An 18871-nucleotide genomic window follows, 5' to 3' on the forward strand; every position below is an offset into this window, starting at 1 on the left:
TCACACGCGAATGAACTCTGAAGTCTCTTTTTTTCTTCTCACTTTTCATCTTCTCACTTTTATTTTTGGCCTGGTGGTTTCCACAGAAACACTTACCTGGCGGCGTTTGGGGCTTTAAGCGTGTCGGAGGTGTTTGTACGCATGTGTGTGCGAATGTCTGTAAGTGTGCGAAGAGCAGGTGGTTAGGTGGTTTCATTCCCTTTATCTCGTCTGATATTCGAAAGTCACGGAGAGTGAACCAAACTTTGTCACAGCTCAGACTGTCTGTCTGTCTTTCAGCTCCTCTGTGTTATCAAGGACTGTCACGCACCTTAATTGCACAGTTTTCTACCCCAGCACTCGCCATATCCTCTGCTAAAACTCTGTGAAGAATCATATTAGGCCGGATGTCATGAAAGAGCTCTTGCCGAGGTGCAGAGGGGTCGCGAATTAAAGGAAAAACCTGAAAGGGTGAGTGTCAGAAATACTAAACTCTCACAACCCGACTGAACGCCTCTGGGGTATTTTGGAACGGCGTTATAGCAGTTGTCCCCCACCATCATTAAAACACCAAAAATTAGGCCGCTCTGGTGGATTGCGGCTGATGACACTTTATGTTTTGTTTGCACTTTATTTTGTCACCCTTACAGTTCATAATGATAAAGTTCAGGACTTTCTTGATCCACCCTTTCAAAACTAAGAGCGAAGCATGCTTCCATTTTAAGATAATGAGACATCTGGCCAGTATGGCCTAGTGAAAGCCGACCGTCTTTGTAGTGCAGCAGAAAAGATTTCTTCATGGGAGATGCCAGTTTTCTAGCAAATGTGATGGAAATCTGTCAAGAGGTTTTTTCTGTGAAGTAACAAACACCAATGACCTCCGGGGAGACAAGGGACCTGCTGGTTCCAGAAGTGTTTCTCTCCGCTCTAATTTTCCATTTCAAAGTTTTCTCTTAATGAGCTCGTAGTCAACGTAGAAACTCTGGACTCTCACTGATAATCTAATCTCACTATAGGTTTCTGATCTGACCATCAGGTGTCATTATTTCTACGACGTTTGTGAGACATCAGGTATAATCAGGTCAGTTGTTTGGATGGCTCTAAATACTACGATAAGGGAGGTACCGGGGGTTTCAGTCAGAGCGGTAGCAAATTTCAAACGCTTCATTGTGGCACTGAATACTGTTCTGCTCTGTGACTGGATGTCTTTTACTGAAATGCACCTTGGGAGTTGCTGTTGACGTTCCTGCTCCAGTTTTTCATGTCCACAGGCTTGTGCCTTTGACTCCAGATTTTTTCCAGCCCAAAGTGTCAACCTGACATGACTCCAACATCAATGCTGCTGCCGCTAAGGTATTCGTTCTGGGAGCGCGTGCACGAGACAGCGTAGGAAAGTACAGTAATTAAAAACAGTAAAGTACGCTGTGACCACATCTAAAGGAGCTGCAAACGTGTTCTCGGTATCCTTGTAAAGCACACAAAAATGGTGGCGAAATATGAAAAAACACAACACTTAGCCGAAGTGCAAATTAATCGACATCCTGAAGCGACGCCGCCACTGAAACGCTTCTGTTAAACATTTGACCCGCGACAAAGACAACTGGAACACAACGCAGCGGCGTCCGCGGAAAGAGTCGTTTACCTTTTGTAATGATGATTCAACCAGGAGACCTTCATGTCCATCCAAGACTCGAGGTGCTACAACCGTCAGTCACATAAAAGGACTGTTGCATCCAAAACCCTTGACGCCCAAAATAACTCCACTTTGCAATTTAATAGAAACGCAAAATATCATCCCTGCATAGCCACAAGCTAGGTAATAATTGCTGTGAAATACTGACTGTCCACCAACCTGACGAGGCGAGTGAAATGGTGGGTTTGTCTTCCATAAACCCGTCCTTCGTTCTGTTTTCTTCACCCTGCGGCCTGACTTTCAGGACTAAATATCTAGTCGGTGCAGTCGGTCGTCAGACAGTCGGATGTGTTTTTGCTGCCTGCTGCTCTGCGCTCATCTCGTGATAAATAGAAAGTCTGTAATAGCGTGGAGCGCTCCTTACGCTGTGTTTATTATCTACCTGAGCACCTCTTATCCTCCTGCTTCCCTGGCTCTCCATCTCCATCTCCATCTCTCTCTCTCTCTCTCTCTCCCCCTTGAATTTCAGTTTGACAGAATCCTGACGTTCGGGCTCCGCCGTCTTTAAATCTTTCCTCCCCTCTTTTCTCTCTCCCTCACAGGAGAGAACCTAATTTTCTTTGTCTGAGCCGCTCTGCTGGCCACCTCCAGGTTTCCCTCCGTCGCTTCATCTCTTTCCTCCCACTTTCAACGGCTCTTTAACTTCGATTTTTACTGTCTCCCGCTGTTAAGCACAGCATTTATTTTATAACCACACACTACTGTGGCTAAAATTAGCAGCTGCCTCCATTGTTTTACCATCCACCTACAGTCTAAGAATTGGGTGCGACGTCCAAATTACTTGTGCTCATGTTAATGCAAACGCTGCCGGCCCACTTACAATTTTTAATTGCCAACCATTGTCTTTAAAGGCAAAATAGACCTTAGATATTCTGCCTCTTGCGCTTCTTCTCAAGTTCATAGCTTTCTGCATGATCCAGATCTATTTTCTGCAAGTGCTAAAACGATTAGCTGATCGACAGAAAAATAAGCATTGACAGTTTTCATTATCAGTTATCATGTAAAAGTCCCGGGTACAAACGCGGATGAGTCTCATTGGCCAAAAAGGTTTTCTCTTAAAAAAGTGTGTAGGTGCAGTTTTCATGCAGTTGGCAGGATCCTCTTTTTTCGGTCTTCAGGTGTACTTTTTGAGATACCTGTCCTTCAGACCAGAATATTAGAAATACCTCACAGTATGACTCACTACAACTCAACAGCACCACAGGTGTAGCCTCCAAAATGACCATCAAGTCGAGTCAACGTATCGCAAACAGTTCCTGCAAAAGCAACATAGGACCCATCATGAAGGAGGATTTATTGCAGGACTGTATCACCGTGCTTTACCTCAAAGGTCGTTCAGAGACGTTCGTGTGGCTGTATAACTAACACATTATACAACATTTATGTTTTGGTTTTTTGCCCCCCCCCCTGTTTTGAACCTGATTCCCGCCAGGAGCTTGATCAATAAATCAGCTTGCTTGACTGGCAGGTCCACAGGTGTGTCGTTAAGATTCAGGGGGTGTCATAACAGTCTTCTCTGCCTGGGTTTGCAGTGGCGTTGAATCAGGTGGACCTAATGAACTAAAAGCTGAGGGTAGTCTAAAGTTGGCAGAATACTGATTTGAATTAGGAACGATCGATTAGATAACACGGTGTTGCTTCGAATACCCAGCAACTGCTTTTTTTCTGCTTCTATATAAATATATATAGATAACTTTGAGGGTCAGACTTAATGTGCAGACATGACTCTTTTCATCTATGGCAGGGTTTTCCCTAACGTGGGAAGATTCGGGTGCTGGGTCTAAGTGTTTTTGCGCAGGGCTCAGCCGAGTAAATGGTCAGGAGAGGCTATGAGCTGGTTCTCGTTCGTCATGAATTGATTTCCTGGGTGACGACAAAAGATATCGCACCAGCCGTCAGAAACTGCTGGAGGTTGAACAGCCGACTGACTCCGGGAAAAACTCACCATAAGCTGACTGAAAACACTCGTTAGAAACAGCCCACAATTCGACACTCTCACTTTGTCAAATACTGCAGATACGCCGGTTCTCTCTCCCTTCAAAAAGAATATCTCGTGTACGTACCCGTAATTGTCTCGTCCTCGAATATAAGACCGCCCCACTTTTTCAAACCTAATTACCACACAAAGATATCGTCCCGCAATATCTTTTTATATCTACTGCTGAGGGAAGAAATGATTGGGCCTTTGTTTTACGGAGAAGAGATTATTTCAGGCCGGAATGATAATGGTCAGACACCTCCGGAAACCCCCTGCAGGTGCAGAGATCCTGGGTGGCATCCGGGATCCTCCAGAGCAATCCTCGGTCTGTGTCATCAACTGGATTGAGTGTGGCAGTCTTATGTTAATCTCACACCTCCTGCCCGGTGGGAGTACGACCGAAGGTCAGTCCGTCCCGACTCAGCAGGGAGAGGAGAGAGTGTGTGTTCGTGGTTTCCACGCCGCTCCTACTGGCTCTGTGTGAGCGGGTGTGACGCTGAGCGGATGGATGAGATGATATATGAAGGAGGCTAAGTTTTTAGTAAGATTTTCATATAACGCCGAGCACCAGCCCAGGATTTTACTGAATCCTGACAAAAATGTTTTGTTATATCTTCAGTTAAAATCAAGGCGCTAAAAAGCTGCAGCAGTGGATACTCGTTTATCTTTGTCTTTGATATCAGTCTCACGTCTGTGCGGACGATACAGAGCTGGAGTCAGGACGTGGTTAGCCTAGCTTAGCACGAAGTAGAGACGGCAGCTGGTCCGGGGCATCAGAGGGAGTTATGTGCAGCTTCCTAGAGTCTTGTTGTTGCAGTGAAGTTGCCAGAAGTTGGTACCAACATATGAGGCCAAGGCCAAACTCGAAGCACCGGGCGGATGCGTACGCTGTTGTTTGTCAACAATAAGTAACTTTCTTTTGATAGTATTTAGGCCATAGAGGCTTTCCGTACTGTAAGTAAGTTCAAATTATTTCTATCATTACTATAGTATTACTTATAATTATTTTTTTCACTGTGGACATGTACAGTTCAGTCCCTAATCCCATCCTCTCCTAGGACCAAGAGACAGAGCAGTATATAGTGAAATATACATGAAGAATATGTCCACCCTATTTAGCATATATGATCAGTATGTAAACATTTAATAAATGGTTTGTAACACACTATAATGTAGTCGTAAGCAGATCTAATGACATGTGGTAAGTGTTTTTTTAAATGCACAGTATTTGTCAATGATTCTGACTTCTCGTGTGCAGACATATTTTCTATTATTCCAGCTGTGTTTTACTGTGTTGTCGTTCATCATCTGTTCATCCAGCAGCCTCCACTGATGGAGGAGTTGGAGCTGGTAACAGAGATGTTGATAAAAAACACTGAGGTCTGGTCACAGCTGCATCAGAGTCTGTTAGAAACCAGTTATTACGTCTTTATATACGATTATACAGATAAATAAACCGGTTATTAAATGTTTAAATACTGATTATAAATACTAAATAGCAATACTTATAGTAAGCTGGTGGCTTTATTTCTAAGTTTTAGATCAAGATGGAGAAACCTGCAGAATGCAGTGCTACACATTACATGACAACTGTCCCACTGAAAATATCAGCAGAGACAAAAGTCAAGTAATGTCTGACCATAAATCTGAAGTCTTTTACTTCACCTCCAGAATTCAACATTGAGACATAGAACATTAAAAACAACATGTAAAACAACATATTACTGACATGTAAACCACGAGGAAGAAAAGTCAGAGAAAAATAAATTGAAAAATCAAATAATACAAATAAACAAAAATGATAAATATTAAAATTAAAAATATACTACTACTACTTATAATAATGATAATAATGATGATGATATAAAAGTAAATTCAAATAAATTAAATTCAAACAAACAAAAAAGGTATAAATAGTAGGATGAAAATAAAAAATAGAATACAAATAAAACTATGAAATAAAGAGAATAACATTTTAAAAAATTAAATAAAGTGAAAATAAAACTCTCCTAAAGTTATCAACCAGTATCCTACCAATACCAGTTATACCAGTTATCCACCAAACCGAACGCCACTTTAAACAAATTTAAAAAACCTGTGTAACCATGTAAAATTAGAACGAGAAAAAGTCTGAGAGACTAGGAAACAGGAGGCGGAGGAAACAAACAGCCATGTTACTATCCCAGCATGCTTTGCCTCCATTAGGCGCTGACCTGCTGTTCATGTCTTAATTGGTTTATTTGGATCCATGTTTTTTTTAACTGAATTATCAAAATGAAATATTACTGAGTTTAAAAGGGTTCATATTTCAAGCTCCTCTTCTTCTTCTGTTTTTAATAATTTATTGTCTCAGTGCCATGAAGGTATATTTTCAAATGTAGTGCAGTAAAAACTACAGTATTTCCCTCTGAAATGTGGTGGCGTCGAAGCACAAAGAAGATTCGAATCCAAATCCTCAAATAAAGTACAAGTACCTCCGAAATGTACTCGGTTACTTCCCAGCACTGCGGTACTGGTCCGAAATCAGCCAAAATGAAAAGACGAGCCGACAGACACAGACTGAAAAGGGACGGACCACCGCAGAGACAAAGACAAACTGATGGAGAGGACGGGCGTGGGGGGGGTAGAGAGGGGGAGAGAGGGGGAGAGAGAGGGAGAGAGAGGGAGGCCATCCCTTTGTTAGGAGCCACAGCCGCAACAATTTACATGAGGGCCAAGCCTCCTCACAGCTGATTGGTCCGGAGCCGCCCGCCTCCCTCCGACGCCACACTCCAGCCAATCAGGACATCACACACACGAGGCGGAGGAGGTGGGGAGGGGCGGGGGGCACACACGGGCAAGAGAGAGGGTCTTTCCTGATGGAGAGAAGCGAGAGAGAGAGAGAGAGAGAAGGAGAGAGAGAATGAGCGTTGAGGTGGAGGGAAGTGTAGTGAAGTGGTGGAGAAACACCAGAGCTATTTGTGAACAGATTGTGCCCCCTGGTGGCAGCGCGGCAATATAACCGCACATGCAAACGCACAGGCCCCCAAAATACAACTTTTATACGCAGCTAAAAGTCTGAACGCCACAGCTCCAAAATGCTGCGTAACACAAATACTGACAGTAACGGTACTAACACCTCCCTCGGCTGAGCCCCCCCCAGGAATAGGAAACACACTAACGCAGCACAAAGCACAAAAAGGAGCTTTCAGACCCAACAGCCCCAAAAGGATGCGGCACCATAAATCTCCCTTTCATCTTCTATCAGTCGGTCGTCAGCAGTTCTCCTTTCCTCGTGCAGTTAGTCGTCTCTGCAAACAAGGTATTTCCGCCGCGTTACTCGATTTCCATGAATCCGAACTGTCGGGTTATACCACCTATCAGCAGGGGAGGCTCAGACTCGCCACGCGTGCAGTGGGTTTGGTGGATCCGCTGAGACTGAGACGGACCCGCCGGCGGGAGGCTGGAGACGGGCGCCAGGCCTGAAGCGGTCGGAGAAGGAGCCACTGACCGACCGTTGAGGCGTAGAGATCGACCGAAAGACATCGATCGCAAACTAAACAGCTACGCAGCGGGTAGCGATGAACGCGAGGCCGTTGCTGGGTAGTATCCAGGACGGCTTCATCGAGCGGATGACGCCGCTGAGTGTCCTCAGACAACCGGGGACACCAAGCAGCTGATGTCCTGAGGTCAGAGACACGCTGATGTCCAGCGGCTCCACGGCCAGAACATCTCCCCTGTGTGTGTTTGTGGGGGGGGGGGTCACATTTGGTCACGCTCTGTAGATCAGACTGTCGTGTTTCTGTACAGACGAAAAAAAAAGAGAAAATCAATTGTGGACTGTGGCCCGGGCGTGCGCACACACACACACGCACAGAGAGTTTGTACATACAGTACAGCGACATCACACTCCAACGTAATTGGTTCTTTCGTTTGACAACAGAGCGGGCTAATATTGACATAACACAGTGACAAGACTCTCTGGACACGGAACGCACACGCACGCACACGCACCGCTGGGGCTCAGTGTGAGCGGAGCAGGGCGCAGTAGTCCGCAGTCCGGCGGAGCGAGCCTGCGAGCGGGAGCTCGGGGCAAAGACGACCCTGGGCCGCCACACACATTTAGCAGATCTCGGTGCAGCAGGAGTCACGTGCAAAAAGACACAGTTTCTGACACGAACCTGAGGCGGAAATCAGGAAAAACGCTTGTTTTCAAAGGCACATTTTGTGCGTTTATTTCAGACATAACAACAGACAAACAGTAGTAACGGTCAGAAGATCGTAACTCGGTATTTTCCCCAAATCATTCTGCTGCAATCACATAAAACGTCTACACATAAACTGAAAAGTTTGGTCTCTACTTTATACGTCATCCAGAGATTCTAGACCGGAGCAGCCTGTGTGAGTCTGTTCAGCTTTGTTTTATCTGGTTGTGTCTCTCTGCAGGTCTCCATAGGGAAGATGTTCGAGACCCAGAAGATCGTGGTGGAGTAACGGCGGCTGGAGGAGGAGGAGGAGGAGGAGGAGGAGGAGGAGGAGGAGGAGGAGGACTGTCCCAGCAAACAACAGGATGTAATACTAAAGACTAGAGCGAATCACTGCCCTGACATCGCCACCAACCACCAACCACCAACCGGCTTCCTCTCTGTTTCCTCTCTGAGGTGGAGGTGTGAAATGCATTGTGGGAGATGTAGGACTAAAGGAGTAAAGCTGTGAAGTACCTGAAGTTTGTCTGGGGTTTAGACTTTGAATTATCAGGGCTGCACTGATCGGCGTCAGCGCGATGATGTGATCATTGATCACTTTCCACTTTGGGAGTCTGTGTTTCAAATCGAGCGACGTCTCTTTGTGACCAAGGCTGCGACTAAACTATCGTTTCATTTACCAGTGAATCTGAAAAGTAGCGAAAAATGTCCACCGCAGTTTCTCAGAGTCCAGTCTGATGTCTTCAGACGTCCCGTTTTGTCCAACAGAGGTCCAGAACCCAGAGATGTACAGTTCCCCGTCAGAGCAGGCGAAGACCAACAGCCGATAATTGACATATGAGAAGCTGAAAGCAAAAAACGACCCCAACCATTCAGCCGTTCTCAGATTTGTTGCTGTTTTTTGACCAAAGACTTGTTTTACTTGTTGGACTAAGATATTTTTAGAGACGTTCAGGGGTAGAAACCATCGCGTATAGCAAACCTTCGGGTGATTTAACACCGTTTCGTGTCCCGTGTCTCCTAGAAGTCGGCTTTCTGCAGTGCACTACCAGTGAGTTTTGCCAAATACGCTTTGTTTGCTGTCTGGTCATTCGTTAGTCGCTGCGGGCAAATGTTGCCCCCGAACGTTTTCTCATCACGCTGATGAAAACCTAATCCAGGTAGTTCACGCCGTATGTAAACATCATTTCTTAGCGTTCGGCCAAAATGTTTTAAACTCAGACGCTTTAGTTTATAAGAATTTCATGAGCTCAGAGATGAAACGAACGCGTGTGAGTTTTCACTGCTGGTAAACTTTACAAATAATGAGTAAAACCAATAATCAAAACGGCCGATTACTTTTACAGATGTAGGAAATGACTAAAAAGGGTCCATTTTTTCCTGAGCCTAAATAACGGGAAGGTCATATTTCATGTGTGGACTCGAAACGGACTCAGCGGCCAGTCACGATGATCTGCTGCTGACTGATCGACGCAGCCCTGATTTTTTTTTTTTTTTTCTTTCTTTCTTTTCTAGTGTTATTTTTGCATTACAACGCACAAATAGTGAATCTTTCGTGAGTCTATCTATAAAGCTGAGAACCGAGGGGGACGGGGAGAGGTGTGTGAGTGACGGCTGCACAAAATGACACAAACCAAAACTTGCATGGAAATAAAGTGGTTTTATTCAGCTGTTTATTGTTGTCTCAGAGGTCCCCGGTGTAGAGGAGTTCAGACGTCACACTGAAAGACTTCCTGTTTTGTCAAAAGACTGAGGAGAGGATAATATCACAGTCCTGATGTGTGTAAAACAAGAAGCAGCAAAAACAGAACTTCACTGAATTTCATGTCAAATTAAAACCGTTTTATCAGAAAGGAGAAGCGAATGAAGATGCTGCAGTTTGGTCCAGTTCAGTTTTCAGCTTCTAACATCTTTTCTTCCGCTTTTGTGGGTGTCGAATGTTTCATGTCACGAGCCCCTGAGATATCAATAAAACTTCAAAGCACATTCAAGTGAGGGAAAGTGGGCCGGTCAGCTGACAACAGTGAAGACGAATACTGGCTCGACCACTTCGACAGATGGTTATTGGGAAAAGTGCGTAGGACGGGGTCTCGACTGAGGGTTACTTACCGGTAGAACCTGTTTATCGCTATTTGAATTAAAAACTCGGCGGTCATCAGGGGTCCGGCGCGACATCCTCGTGTTGTTTATGAGCAGCAGCTGATTACAGAACAAATAGATAACATGAAAGCCAGAATCCGCGTGCAGGTCTGGGTCTGCGATGGTCACCGGTCATTAATTAACGGGATCGACGTTCGTGGGATCGGCCGTCGCTCGGTCAACGACCTCCTGGTGACCGACCTGGAAGTGACTCGCTGGATAACTCGGAACTCGGCGTGAGTCGTTTACATATCAGATTGAATAAAAGACGCAATGTATGGATTCTCAATCTGTGCCCACGGATTTCGCTAATCCTGAGCGGGGGACTCTCTGTCCACAGGCGCCCTGAGCTCTCGCGCGTTTGCCGGTTAGGTCCCGAGCTGAGGCGACGTTGGCCGCGATGGGCAGGTTTATGAATAGGACGTGTTTCAGCCGCACTGCACTATACACTGCTGTTACCTGAAAACCTCGTATATCTCCAGCTGGAGTGCTGGGTGGAGGTCTGCGGATCCGCCATGTGCTGATCCAGGATTGTGTGTCGGTGTGTGTCATTTTCCCTGTTACTACAAACTCAGGAGGTCATTTGTGATTTTGTCCAAATGTCAGATTCCCACTTAAACACAATAAAGACGTGATGACTCTAATATCTGTAGGTGACAAAGATGCTGGTCTGTACCACGGCGTAAACTTTAACATGGAGGCCGACTTGGTTGGTCTGTCGAAACCTTAGGCCAGAATCAACGTATGTTTGCACACGTGAACACAAAGGTCTGAGGTGGTGGTTCAAATGAAGCACGCGTGTCATGTGTCGGTGCGTTAAACCACGGAGTCTGCAGAGGGGAAACCGTGCGGAAGCGTCCTCATCGGCTAAAGAAGCAAAACTACGTAAAAGTCAGAAAAAGTGTTTGGTTTTCTCTCCTGTCCTGTAAATCATCTCACAACCCTTCGCGTTTATCTGGTGACGAAGGCCAGAACCTCCGTCTTGAATCTGTGTTTGGGTTCCAGATCTACATTTTATCCTCTTACCAAAGAGAACACGCGGTAAACGGTGAGACTTGCTCTGCCTTCAAGATCTATGTGAACGAGTCCAGCTGTAAACCCTCAACTCCAGTACAGAAAGCTCCAGAAAAACTCGCAGGATAAATCGGAAGAATCCATCAAGATGGACTTGATCTGTCAGAGGCCTGAGCTCCAACACTTCGGTTTGTTTTAGTGTGTGTGTGTGTGTGTGTGTGTGTGTGTGTGTGTGTGTGTGTGTGTGTGTGTGTGTGTGTGTGTGTGTGACAGACACAAACACACACGCACGCACGCAGCGTGACTGGATGTGCCAGCAGATGGGTTGAGCTCAGAGGTGCGTCTGGTTTTGGTGGAGCGGGGTGAAGGTGAAGCAGGTGACTGACCCACAAGGTACCACCGGCGGCTATAAATAAACTCCTCTGTTGGTTTAAGGACGGGCGCGGTGGCCCACTTACACACAAACACACGCCTACACACCAACGCAGGTGTAGAAGATCACGTTACTCAACCGGCGAATGTTGTTTCATCAGGCGTCAAGCAAACCTGGTTGAATTATTAGAGCCAGAGATGGACAACTGTTTTTAAAAAAACACAATCAGCGGTTATTTTCATTATCGATTCATCTGCCGATCATTTTCACGATTGCTCAGAATCACAGTTTCCCGATGTTTGTCCAACCAACAGTCCAACGCCGAACAGGTATTCATTGAATTATCCAGTAGGATGAAAAAAAGCAGCAAGTTCTCACATTTTAGAGGCTGGAACTGGAGAATTTGCAGGATTTTGGCAGAAAAATGACTTGAAACGATGAATTGATTATAAAAATAGTTGAATAGTTGATTAATTGATCAATCACCTAAGCCTTAAATTTAAAAAAAAAAAAAAAAATCCTAATACCAAATCCTCCTTATTGGGGGGGGGGGTCGTGTTTCAGAGGCTGATACAGGTGGAAATATGGCTGAATTTATACTAGACTTTTAATGAAGAAGGCGTGAGGGGGGTGAGGGAGATAGAGGAAGGGTAGAGGGGTAAGGGAGGAAGGGTGGAGAGGAGGAGCAGGTGAAGGAGACGGAAGGGAGGGCTGGGGAGAGATGGAGGGGTGAAGGGGGGAGGAGGAGGGGGCTACTGAGCTGGACAACCAGCAGCCTCCTCCACCTTTCTGTCGCCGTCACGCTTGTTTTTCTTTTGCATCCAGCTCCAACAACCCTTCTTCTCCTCCGTCTTCTCCTTTCCCTTGCGTTCCTTCTTGGCCTCCTCCTCTTTTTGTTTCTTTTTAATCTCCTCCTGCGCCTCCTTGTGTTTCTTCCTCTGTGCGTCCTGTTCTTTAACTTCCATCTTCTTCTTTTCACTTTTATTCTTCTTTGTCTCCAGCCACGGCCCCCACCTTCTTCTTGAGAGACCAGAAACTTCTCCCCTTCTCCCGCATTCTCAGACGGAGCTCCTCCGGTTCTTTCTTTCTTCTCCTCCTGCAGTTCTTTTTTCTCCTCTCCCAGTTTGTCCTTCATCTGCTTGACTTTCCTCTCCCAGCTCTCGTCTCTCTCGGCGAGCGTTGTACTTCGTCCTCCAAGCTTCCTCGTTCAGGAGGTTTTCCTCTTCCTCTGCTCTTCGGCTCGTTTTCGGTCTGTGTGACCCTCTCGGAGAGATTCTTCTTCTCCTCCTCCTTGAGTTGAAGGATTTCATTTTCCCCCTGGTGGAGCTGCTCCTTCACCTCGTTCACCCCCTGCTGGCGCTGCTCCTCCTGCAGTTGGAGACGTGGCTGAAGGTTGGAGACGTCCACCTCAGTCATTGCGATGGTCTCGTAGCCCTTAAAGAATTCATCCATGACCTGCCTCTCCTGGACCTATAGACTCTTCTCCAGGTTCCTTATTTTCAGTTTATTCTTAGTGACGCTCAAGTACACGCCGTCCACCGGCTTTCTTGGGTGGTTGTTCTCCTGCTGAGCGTCACGATGGGCGTTTCGCAGAAGGTAGAGCTCACCGTCGGGGGATGTTTCCGGTCCGTCGCGACTCGGAAGACCCGGAGGGGAAGCGTCGGAAAATCTTTCCCTGTTTTGTGGCTTCTTTCCTCCGGCCATGGCACAGAGAAACAAAGACGCTGCAGGGGAGTGAAGCAGTGGATCTGTAGTGGAATGTGGTTTTGCGAAGAAGGTGGTCTGTGGAGTAGATCGCACTTGACTTTGCCCTGGAAGTCATCTGAGGTTCTAGAACGCCACAAAGATCACGTCGACTCTCTGACAGGCCTCGCTTCCGCTGATGAAAGTCTTTCATTCACTTCCCCAGAGACGGTGCTGTGTGACTGACAGCTGAAGCCCTTCCACAGCATGGATCTACCCCAGACTCTCCCGGTTTAGTCATCAGTACGGGAGATGAACCGCTGTTTTAGAAAACATCTGGTTCTTATTACGGATAGTACGTTGGAGAGGGTAACTACAACCCCCACGGTGCATGTCAGCAAGAAAGATTCAGTCACCAATCAGAACAAAATAAACACCCATTATTCCAACGGGACTCCTGTCAGGATGACGTGTCTTTCAGCTGGGCTTAAAGTCATGAGATCATTATTTAATACCCCTGGTCTCTACAGCCTCCAGTCAACACTGAGATTTACTCGAAATATTCCTGCGTCTGTCTGTGTTGACAGATCAAACAGATGTGCTCAGGTTTGTCAACAGGACTATTTTCAGAGGCGTCGGACTTTGGCTTTGGACTTTGGCCCCCGTGTAAAGAGGGTAGATGGATACAGACCTGGCTGGTCTGGCCTACAGAGTAAATCCTGGCTTGTATCCGGGTCGACCGTAAGTTAACGGATGCATGCAGAAACCTGCACTACGTTTCCCAAAGCATTAGCAGTGAAATGTACTCAAATACGCAAACTGAGAGTAAACGCTTTCCAACCACTTCACAACCCGTAAATACAAGCAACTTCGTTCCCTGTTGAGATAGCTTCAAGATGTTTGGTTAGCATGAAACCACTGGCTGTTGTTTTTTTTTTTTTTTTCAGGGAGTTTTGTGCTTTTTTAAATTTTATTAATAAGTCACCAGTTAAGACCTGAGGAACAACATGCAGCAGAATGTTGTGGCTCACAGGAGGCACCTTAAACCCCCAGGTCACCAGCACCACGCACCGCTTGGTTAAGTAGATTAGTTTTGCGTTGACGAAAAGGAGAGAGTGAAAGTTCATTCTGTAAAACAATGGTTTTCAAGATTCAACCCTCCAACCCCCCCAAAAAAACCCCAAAAAGTAAAATCAAATTCAAAAAAACCTTTACTCAAGGACCACTTACTGGCTTCATCCATTTTTGGACCACCTGTGAATGCAGGCAGGGGTTTCCATCTCCCTCCACACCCCACCGGCTAAGTGGAGTATGGGTAATGCGATCGCGTCTGAGCAAAATCTGCTGATGAAGACTGTTTAGTTGCAGTTGAAAGCTCCAGAAAAAAAGCTACGAAGCATTATCGAGCAGTGGAAAATCAGAGCGCAAATGTTTTAGTCAAAATGCAGAATTCGAGACAATCGCCGATTTGTTTGCGAGGCAGAATTTATGGTCTGACAAATCCCCACCCTGGCTGTTCGGGTTCTTTCTGCCTCTCGGTCTCAGGGCAACACACCCGAGTGAGGTGGGCCAAGGAGCAGACACTGTTTCGCTCCTGACTCTTATTAGAGGCACCATGGACCCAGGTGCTGTTTTACCGCCGTGGGGTGACTGCAGGGCTACGAAGAGCGATTCGACCGGGGGTCACAGAGAGCTAGCAACCCAGAAATCCCCGTCGCAGCTCCACCCCCTATTTGCCTGCCGCACCCTGCACCTGTACCGCACCTGAGACACCTTACTGCTAGGTAGGAGGCATTCACCACGACTGCGCCAAACTTCGTGTTAATCATGCTTTATTGCGGAACTCACGTCTTTTATTTTGAAATGAACCCAAGCCACTTTATTCTCATCGGCAGACGGGGTCCCAGAGCAGCAGCGAGACAGACAGGTGTGTTATTGATTTCTAATCAGTGTCCATTACAGTCCGGAAACTAACTGGTCGTGAATCTACGTGCAGGTTCAGAAGCAGCACAGACGCAGCCCGCAGTTCCCGTTTGACCCCGAGTGGAGGTTCAGGACCCCCCCCCCCCCGGAAAAGTCTGAGTCGTGCTGTCGTCCTTCAGGAACACGCGTGTGAGCTTCCGTTTCAGAGGTTGGTGAATCCGGCTCAGTGAAGGCACCGGATGAGCGGCGAGAGGTCGGAATCCAGAAATGGGCGGTTTCTGCATCTGTGTCGTTTCTTTGGACGATCGCTGGATCTTCTGTGACATTCAAGTCCCGCGATCTCAAAAGACTCGGCACGCAATGCAGAACTGCGCAGATGACGTTTTCACCCGCCAGGTGGAGAACAGCGGATGCGTATCGAAGCGTTTTTCTTTCAGCCCTCGGGGCGGATGGAGAGCTTTTACGCACGACGCACGCACCGGTCAGGTGGCGTGGAAGGCGGCGCTGACAAAGGGCGCGGTGCCGGGCGAGCAGTGGTACCTGAGGGTGTAGTTCTGCCCCTCGTTGTTGTCCCAGAACTCCCCCTCCTGGCTCTTCAGGTACACGGCAAAGTGCACGGCCGAGCTGGGGTCCACGAAGGGCGGCGTGTACATGGTGAAGCTGAACCGCTCTCCCACAAAGCCCGGCGGACCCGAGGCCACGCTGAGAGCCTGCGCGTCCACGTAGGACAGCCAGTCGTTGAACGTGTACCTCACGCCGACCTCTTTGTCGCTGCAGCCGGTCAAGACCCGGATCTGCCCCCGCACGTCGAACTGGGTGATGGTGACCTTCTCCAGGCAGACGCGGAGCCGCTGGACTCTCCGCTCCGTCTCCCGGGGCTCCGGGAAGCAGGCGGACAGACGGTCCATGCCGAGGTTGGACTTGAAGCTCTGGCACAGGTCGCTGAGTAGGTCCTGCTGCTGCTGCTGCGGCGGCGGGAAGCTCTTGTATCTGGACAGAACTTTGCTGGGGATCTGCGGCTCCTCCAGCGAGCTGAAGTGCTTCACGCTGGCCAGGTTCAGCCCCATGGAGTCGGCGAACTTCACCCGCTTCCTGCCCTCGCTCCCGGACACGCCGCCCAGGATCGCCGCCGGGTAGGCGGGCAGGGACTGGGCTCTCCTCCGGTCTCTCATAAACCTCTCCAGCTGGGAAGCGTCCAGCTCGTCGTCCAGATCTCCCTCCCCGTCCTCCTCCCGCGCCTCCACGCCGTTCTCCGCGGACTGCGCCGCGGAGGGCGACTCTCCCCCGGTGCGGAGAGGTGAGCGGGACATCTCTGCCCGGCAGCCAGGCGGCCTGTGTGCTGTGGCTGCAGGCCGGCCAGGAGTACGCGGGAGTCCCGGTGCGGGGCAGCTTGTATAGAGGAGAGACTCCCGCCCCCACCCGAGGACAAAGTGGTGGCGACAGCGGAGCGCGTGCAGAGTCCCCGGACTGCAGCTGCTGTCACGGAAACACGCGCGCCCTCACGTAAGAAACATCAACCTTCACCTGTTTGCGCGTGTGACGGAACGGAGACGGTTCAAATGCTGGAAATGCTTTTCAAAAAAACAAAAAACACAAAACACAAAACAAAACAGCGACGGCGGCAACAGCAACCACCTGGGGGAATTTTATTCTGCACAATAAAAGCTCGTATGTGAAGGGGCTTATTCTGAGTTTGAATACTTTAAAAGACTTAACACTTCATTTTACCTCCACGACGAGTAACGTGTGACCAATTCGTACACTTATAAACTATTTTACACACACACACACACACACACAGAAAGTTTTCTAACCACCTGCACGAGCGACAAAAACAGTAATGACGTTACGCTTAATTTTACAGGATGAAGAATAAAACATAAAAGTGTGATTTTTTTTTTTTTTTTTTTTTTAAATAGCGTTAATAGTTATTGATTCTTTAATAGATGATTTTTCAATAAATACACGGAGCAGTATTGAGTAAGTATTTATTAACGGATTACACCGGTCCTGTAACTTTCTAAATGTGATCCATGGAGTAATTATGTAACTAGAAAAAACAGATGTTCTGCTGCCGGTGTTTTTCTTTTTTTTTTCCGTATTTACGTTGCTTTAGCTTCTGTTCGTCACCGCTGCGCCGTTTTTCCGAGAAGCGAATCGAGAATCGGCAGCCGCCATGTTGTCGCGCCGCGGCTGCGACGACGTGCGTCAGGGGCAGCGTCACGTAAACAAACACGGCGGCGGCCCCGACGTCACGCCGTTGTCTCTCCCGGCTGGTCCCTCGTGGGTCCGGACACCGGGTGAAAGAGAAAACTACCGAAACCTGCCGGTGAAGACCCGTCACCGCTAGATGGCGGCCTTTCTTTTAGCCTCTCGCTCTTCTTCTCTGGTGCCTAGTGCAGCTGATGCCAGTGGAGGAAGGAGCGTCTCAACTTCAGTAAAAGTACAAAAGTAATAGGAGCAAAATGTAGTCAAAGTATACCAGTAAAAGTACTTCCTGTAGTTCTGCTATCGCAGTAAATTTACTTCATGCAGTTCCAGTATCGCAGTAAAAGTATTTCCTGTAGTCACAATATCACAGTAAAAGTATTTCATGCAGTTCCAGTATCGCAGTAAAAGTATTTCCTGTAGTCACAATATCACAGTAAAAGTACTTCATGTAGTTCCAGTATCGCAGTAAAAGTACTTCATGCAGTTCCAGTATCGCAGTAAAAGTACTTCATGCAGTTCCAGTATCGCAGTAAAAGTACTTCCTGTAGTTCTGCTATCGCAGTAAATTTACTTCATGCAGTTCCAGTATCGCAGTAAAAGTACTTCCTGTAGTTCCTGTATCCTAGTAAAAGTACTACATGCAGTTCCAGTATTGCAGTAAAAGTACTTCCTGTAGTTCTGCTATCGCAGTAAATTTACTTCATGCAGTTCCAGTATTGCAGTGAAAGTACTTCATCTGGTTCCAGTATCCTAGTAAAATTACTTCCTGTAGTTCCAGTATCGCAGTAAAAGTACTTCCTGTAGTTCCATTGTCACAGTAAAAGTACTTCACTGTGCAAGGACCTGTCTCCTGTGACTGGTCTCTGATTCTCAGATCATTGATCCTGAGTCACGGAGGCTTCGGCAGCGTTTTCCTGCTGGAGCTGCTTTTAGTTTAGTCCACCGGTTCCCAACCCGGGGGCCGGGCCCCTCCAGAGGGTCACCAGGTGAACCTGGGGGGTCGTCGCAGGATTCATGGGAGAGGAAAGAAAAAGGTTTTCAGCTTCATAACCTGGAACATAATTCCTCAGAGTGAACGTGAGCAGGCCAAACCTTCAGCTCAGAATAAAATAAAAGGTTTATCACCGAAGGAGATTTCAGAATAAAACTCGAGTCATTTTGAGGATGATGCGGTTTAAGTGTCAAAAACATGACTAACTGTCCTGAGGTTGAGGTCGTCAGGTTTTGGATAGTTCCTTTGTTTTTATGACCCAGTGACCTCTTCTCTAGCGCCACCCTCAGGACAAACTCTGTCTTTCACTGTACCTCAGTTGTTTAGTGGCTGAGTTTTCTTTTGCTACATATTCCCCAGTTTTCTGGATCTGATGTAACCTCCCTTCTTTGGTTCAAGTCCAAGGCAAAGGTGAAAGTCTCCAAACTGTCACTTCTCTGTTTAATCTGAAGAAAAAGTCGACAAGTTCTTTGATCGAATCTTTTTCCTTTTTTTAATTCCAAAAACAAGAAGCTCCATAAGCTGCAGCGTGTTTGAGAAAACACGTCAGTCGTGACCTCGGCACCTCACTCACATCTGCTCTGTAGACGTGGGATCTCTTGTCAAACATGGACTCCCGTTACCAAACTAACCCTTCACGGAAAAACTCAAAGACTGGCTGCTGCGGTTTTGTTTTGGTTTTTGTTTTTTCATGAGGATCCAG

General features: G+C 47.2%; 3 protein-coding genes across 22 annotated transcripts in view; 1 reads left to right on the top strand and 2 right to left on the bottom strand.

Moving 5' to 3' along the window:
• The window catches only part of LOC120789911 (LYR motif-containing protein 4B), a 37146-nt gene extending 29008 nt beyond the window's left edge, over positions 1-8138 (top strand). The window contains exon 3 of the mRNA XM_040127119.1: positions 8076-8138. Within this exon, the coding sequence (XP_039983053.1) occupies positions 8076-8123 (48 nt within the window). The 3' untranslated portion in view covers positions 8124-8138. The remainder of the gene's footprint in view (positions 1-8075) is intronic.
• Positions 1-18871, bottom strand: part of LOC120789870 (NACHT, LRR and PYD domains-containing protein 12-like) — a 1168582-nt gene that overhangs the window by 417816 nt on the left and 731895 nt on the right. The window lies entirely within an intron of this gene.
• On the bottom strand, positions 11909-16748 carry ppp1r3g (protein phosphatase 1 regulatory subunit 3G). The gene has a single exon (XM_040127115.1). It carries the CDS (start codon positions 16274-16276, stop codon positions 15449-15451), a length of 828 nt encoding a protein of 275 aa, XP_039983049.1. The 5' UTR covers positions 16277-16748; the 3' UTR covers positions 11909-15448.

The sequence above is a fragment of the Xiphias gladius genome, chromosome 5 (assembly GCF_016859285.1).
Source record: "Xiphias gladius isolate SHS-SW01 ecotype Sanya breed wild chromosome 5, ASM1685928v1, whole genome shotgun sequence".
In the NCBI taxonomy this organism is placed as follows: Eukaryota; Metazoa; Chordata; class Actinopteri; order Istiophoriformes; family Xiphiidae; genus Xiphias; species Xiphias gladius.

Coding starts and splice junctions, on each gene's coding strand:
- ppp1r3g (XM_040127115.1), bottom strand. CDS start 16,276: ATGTCCCGCTCACCTCTCCGCACCGGGGGAGAGTCGCCCTCCGCGGCG.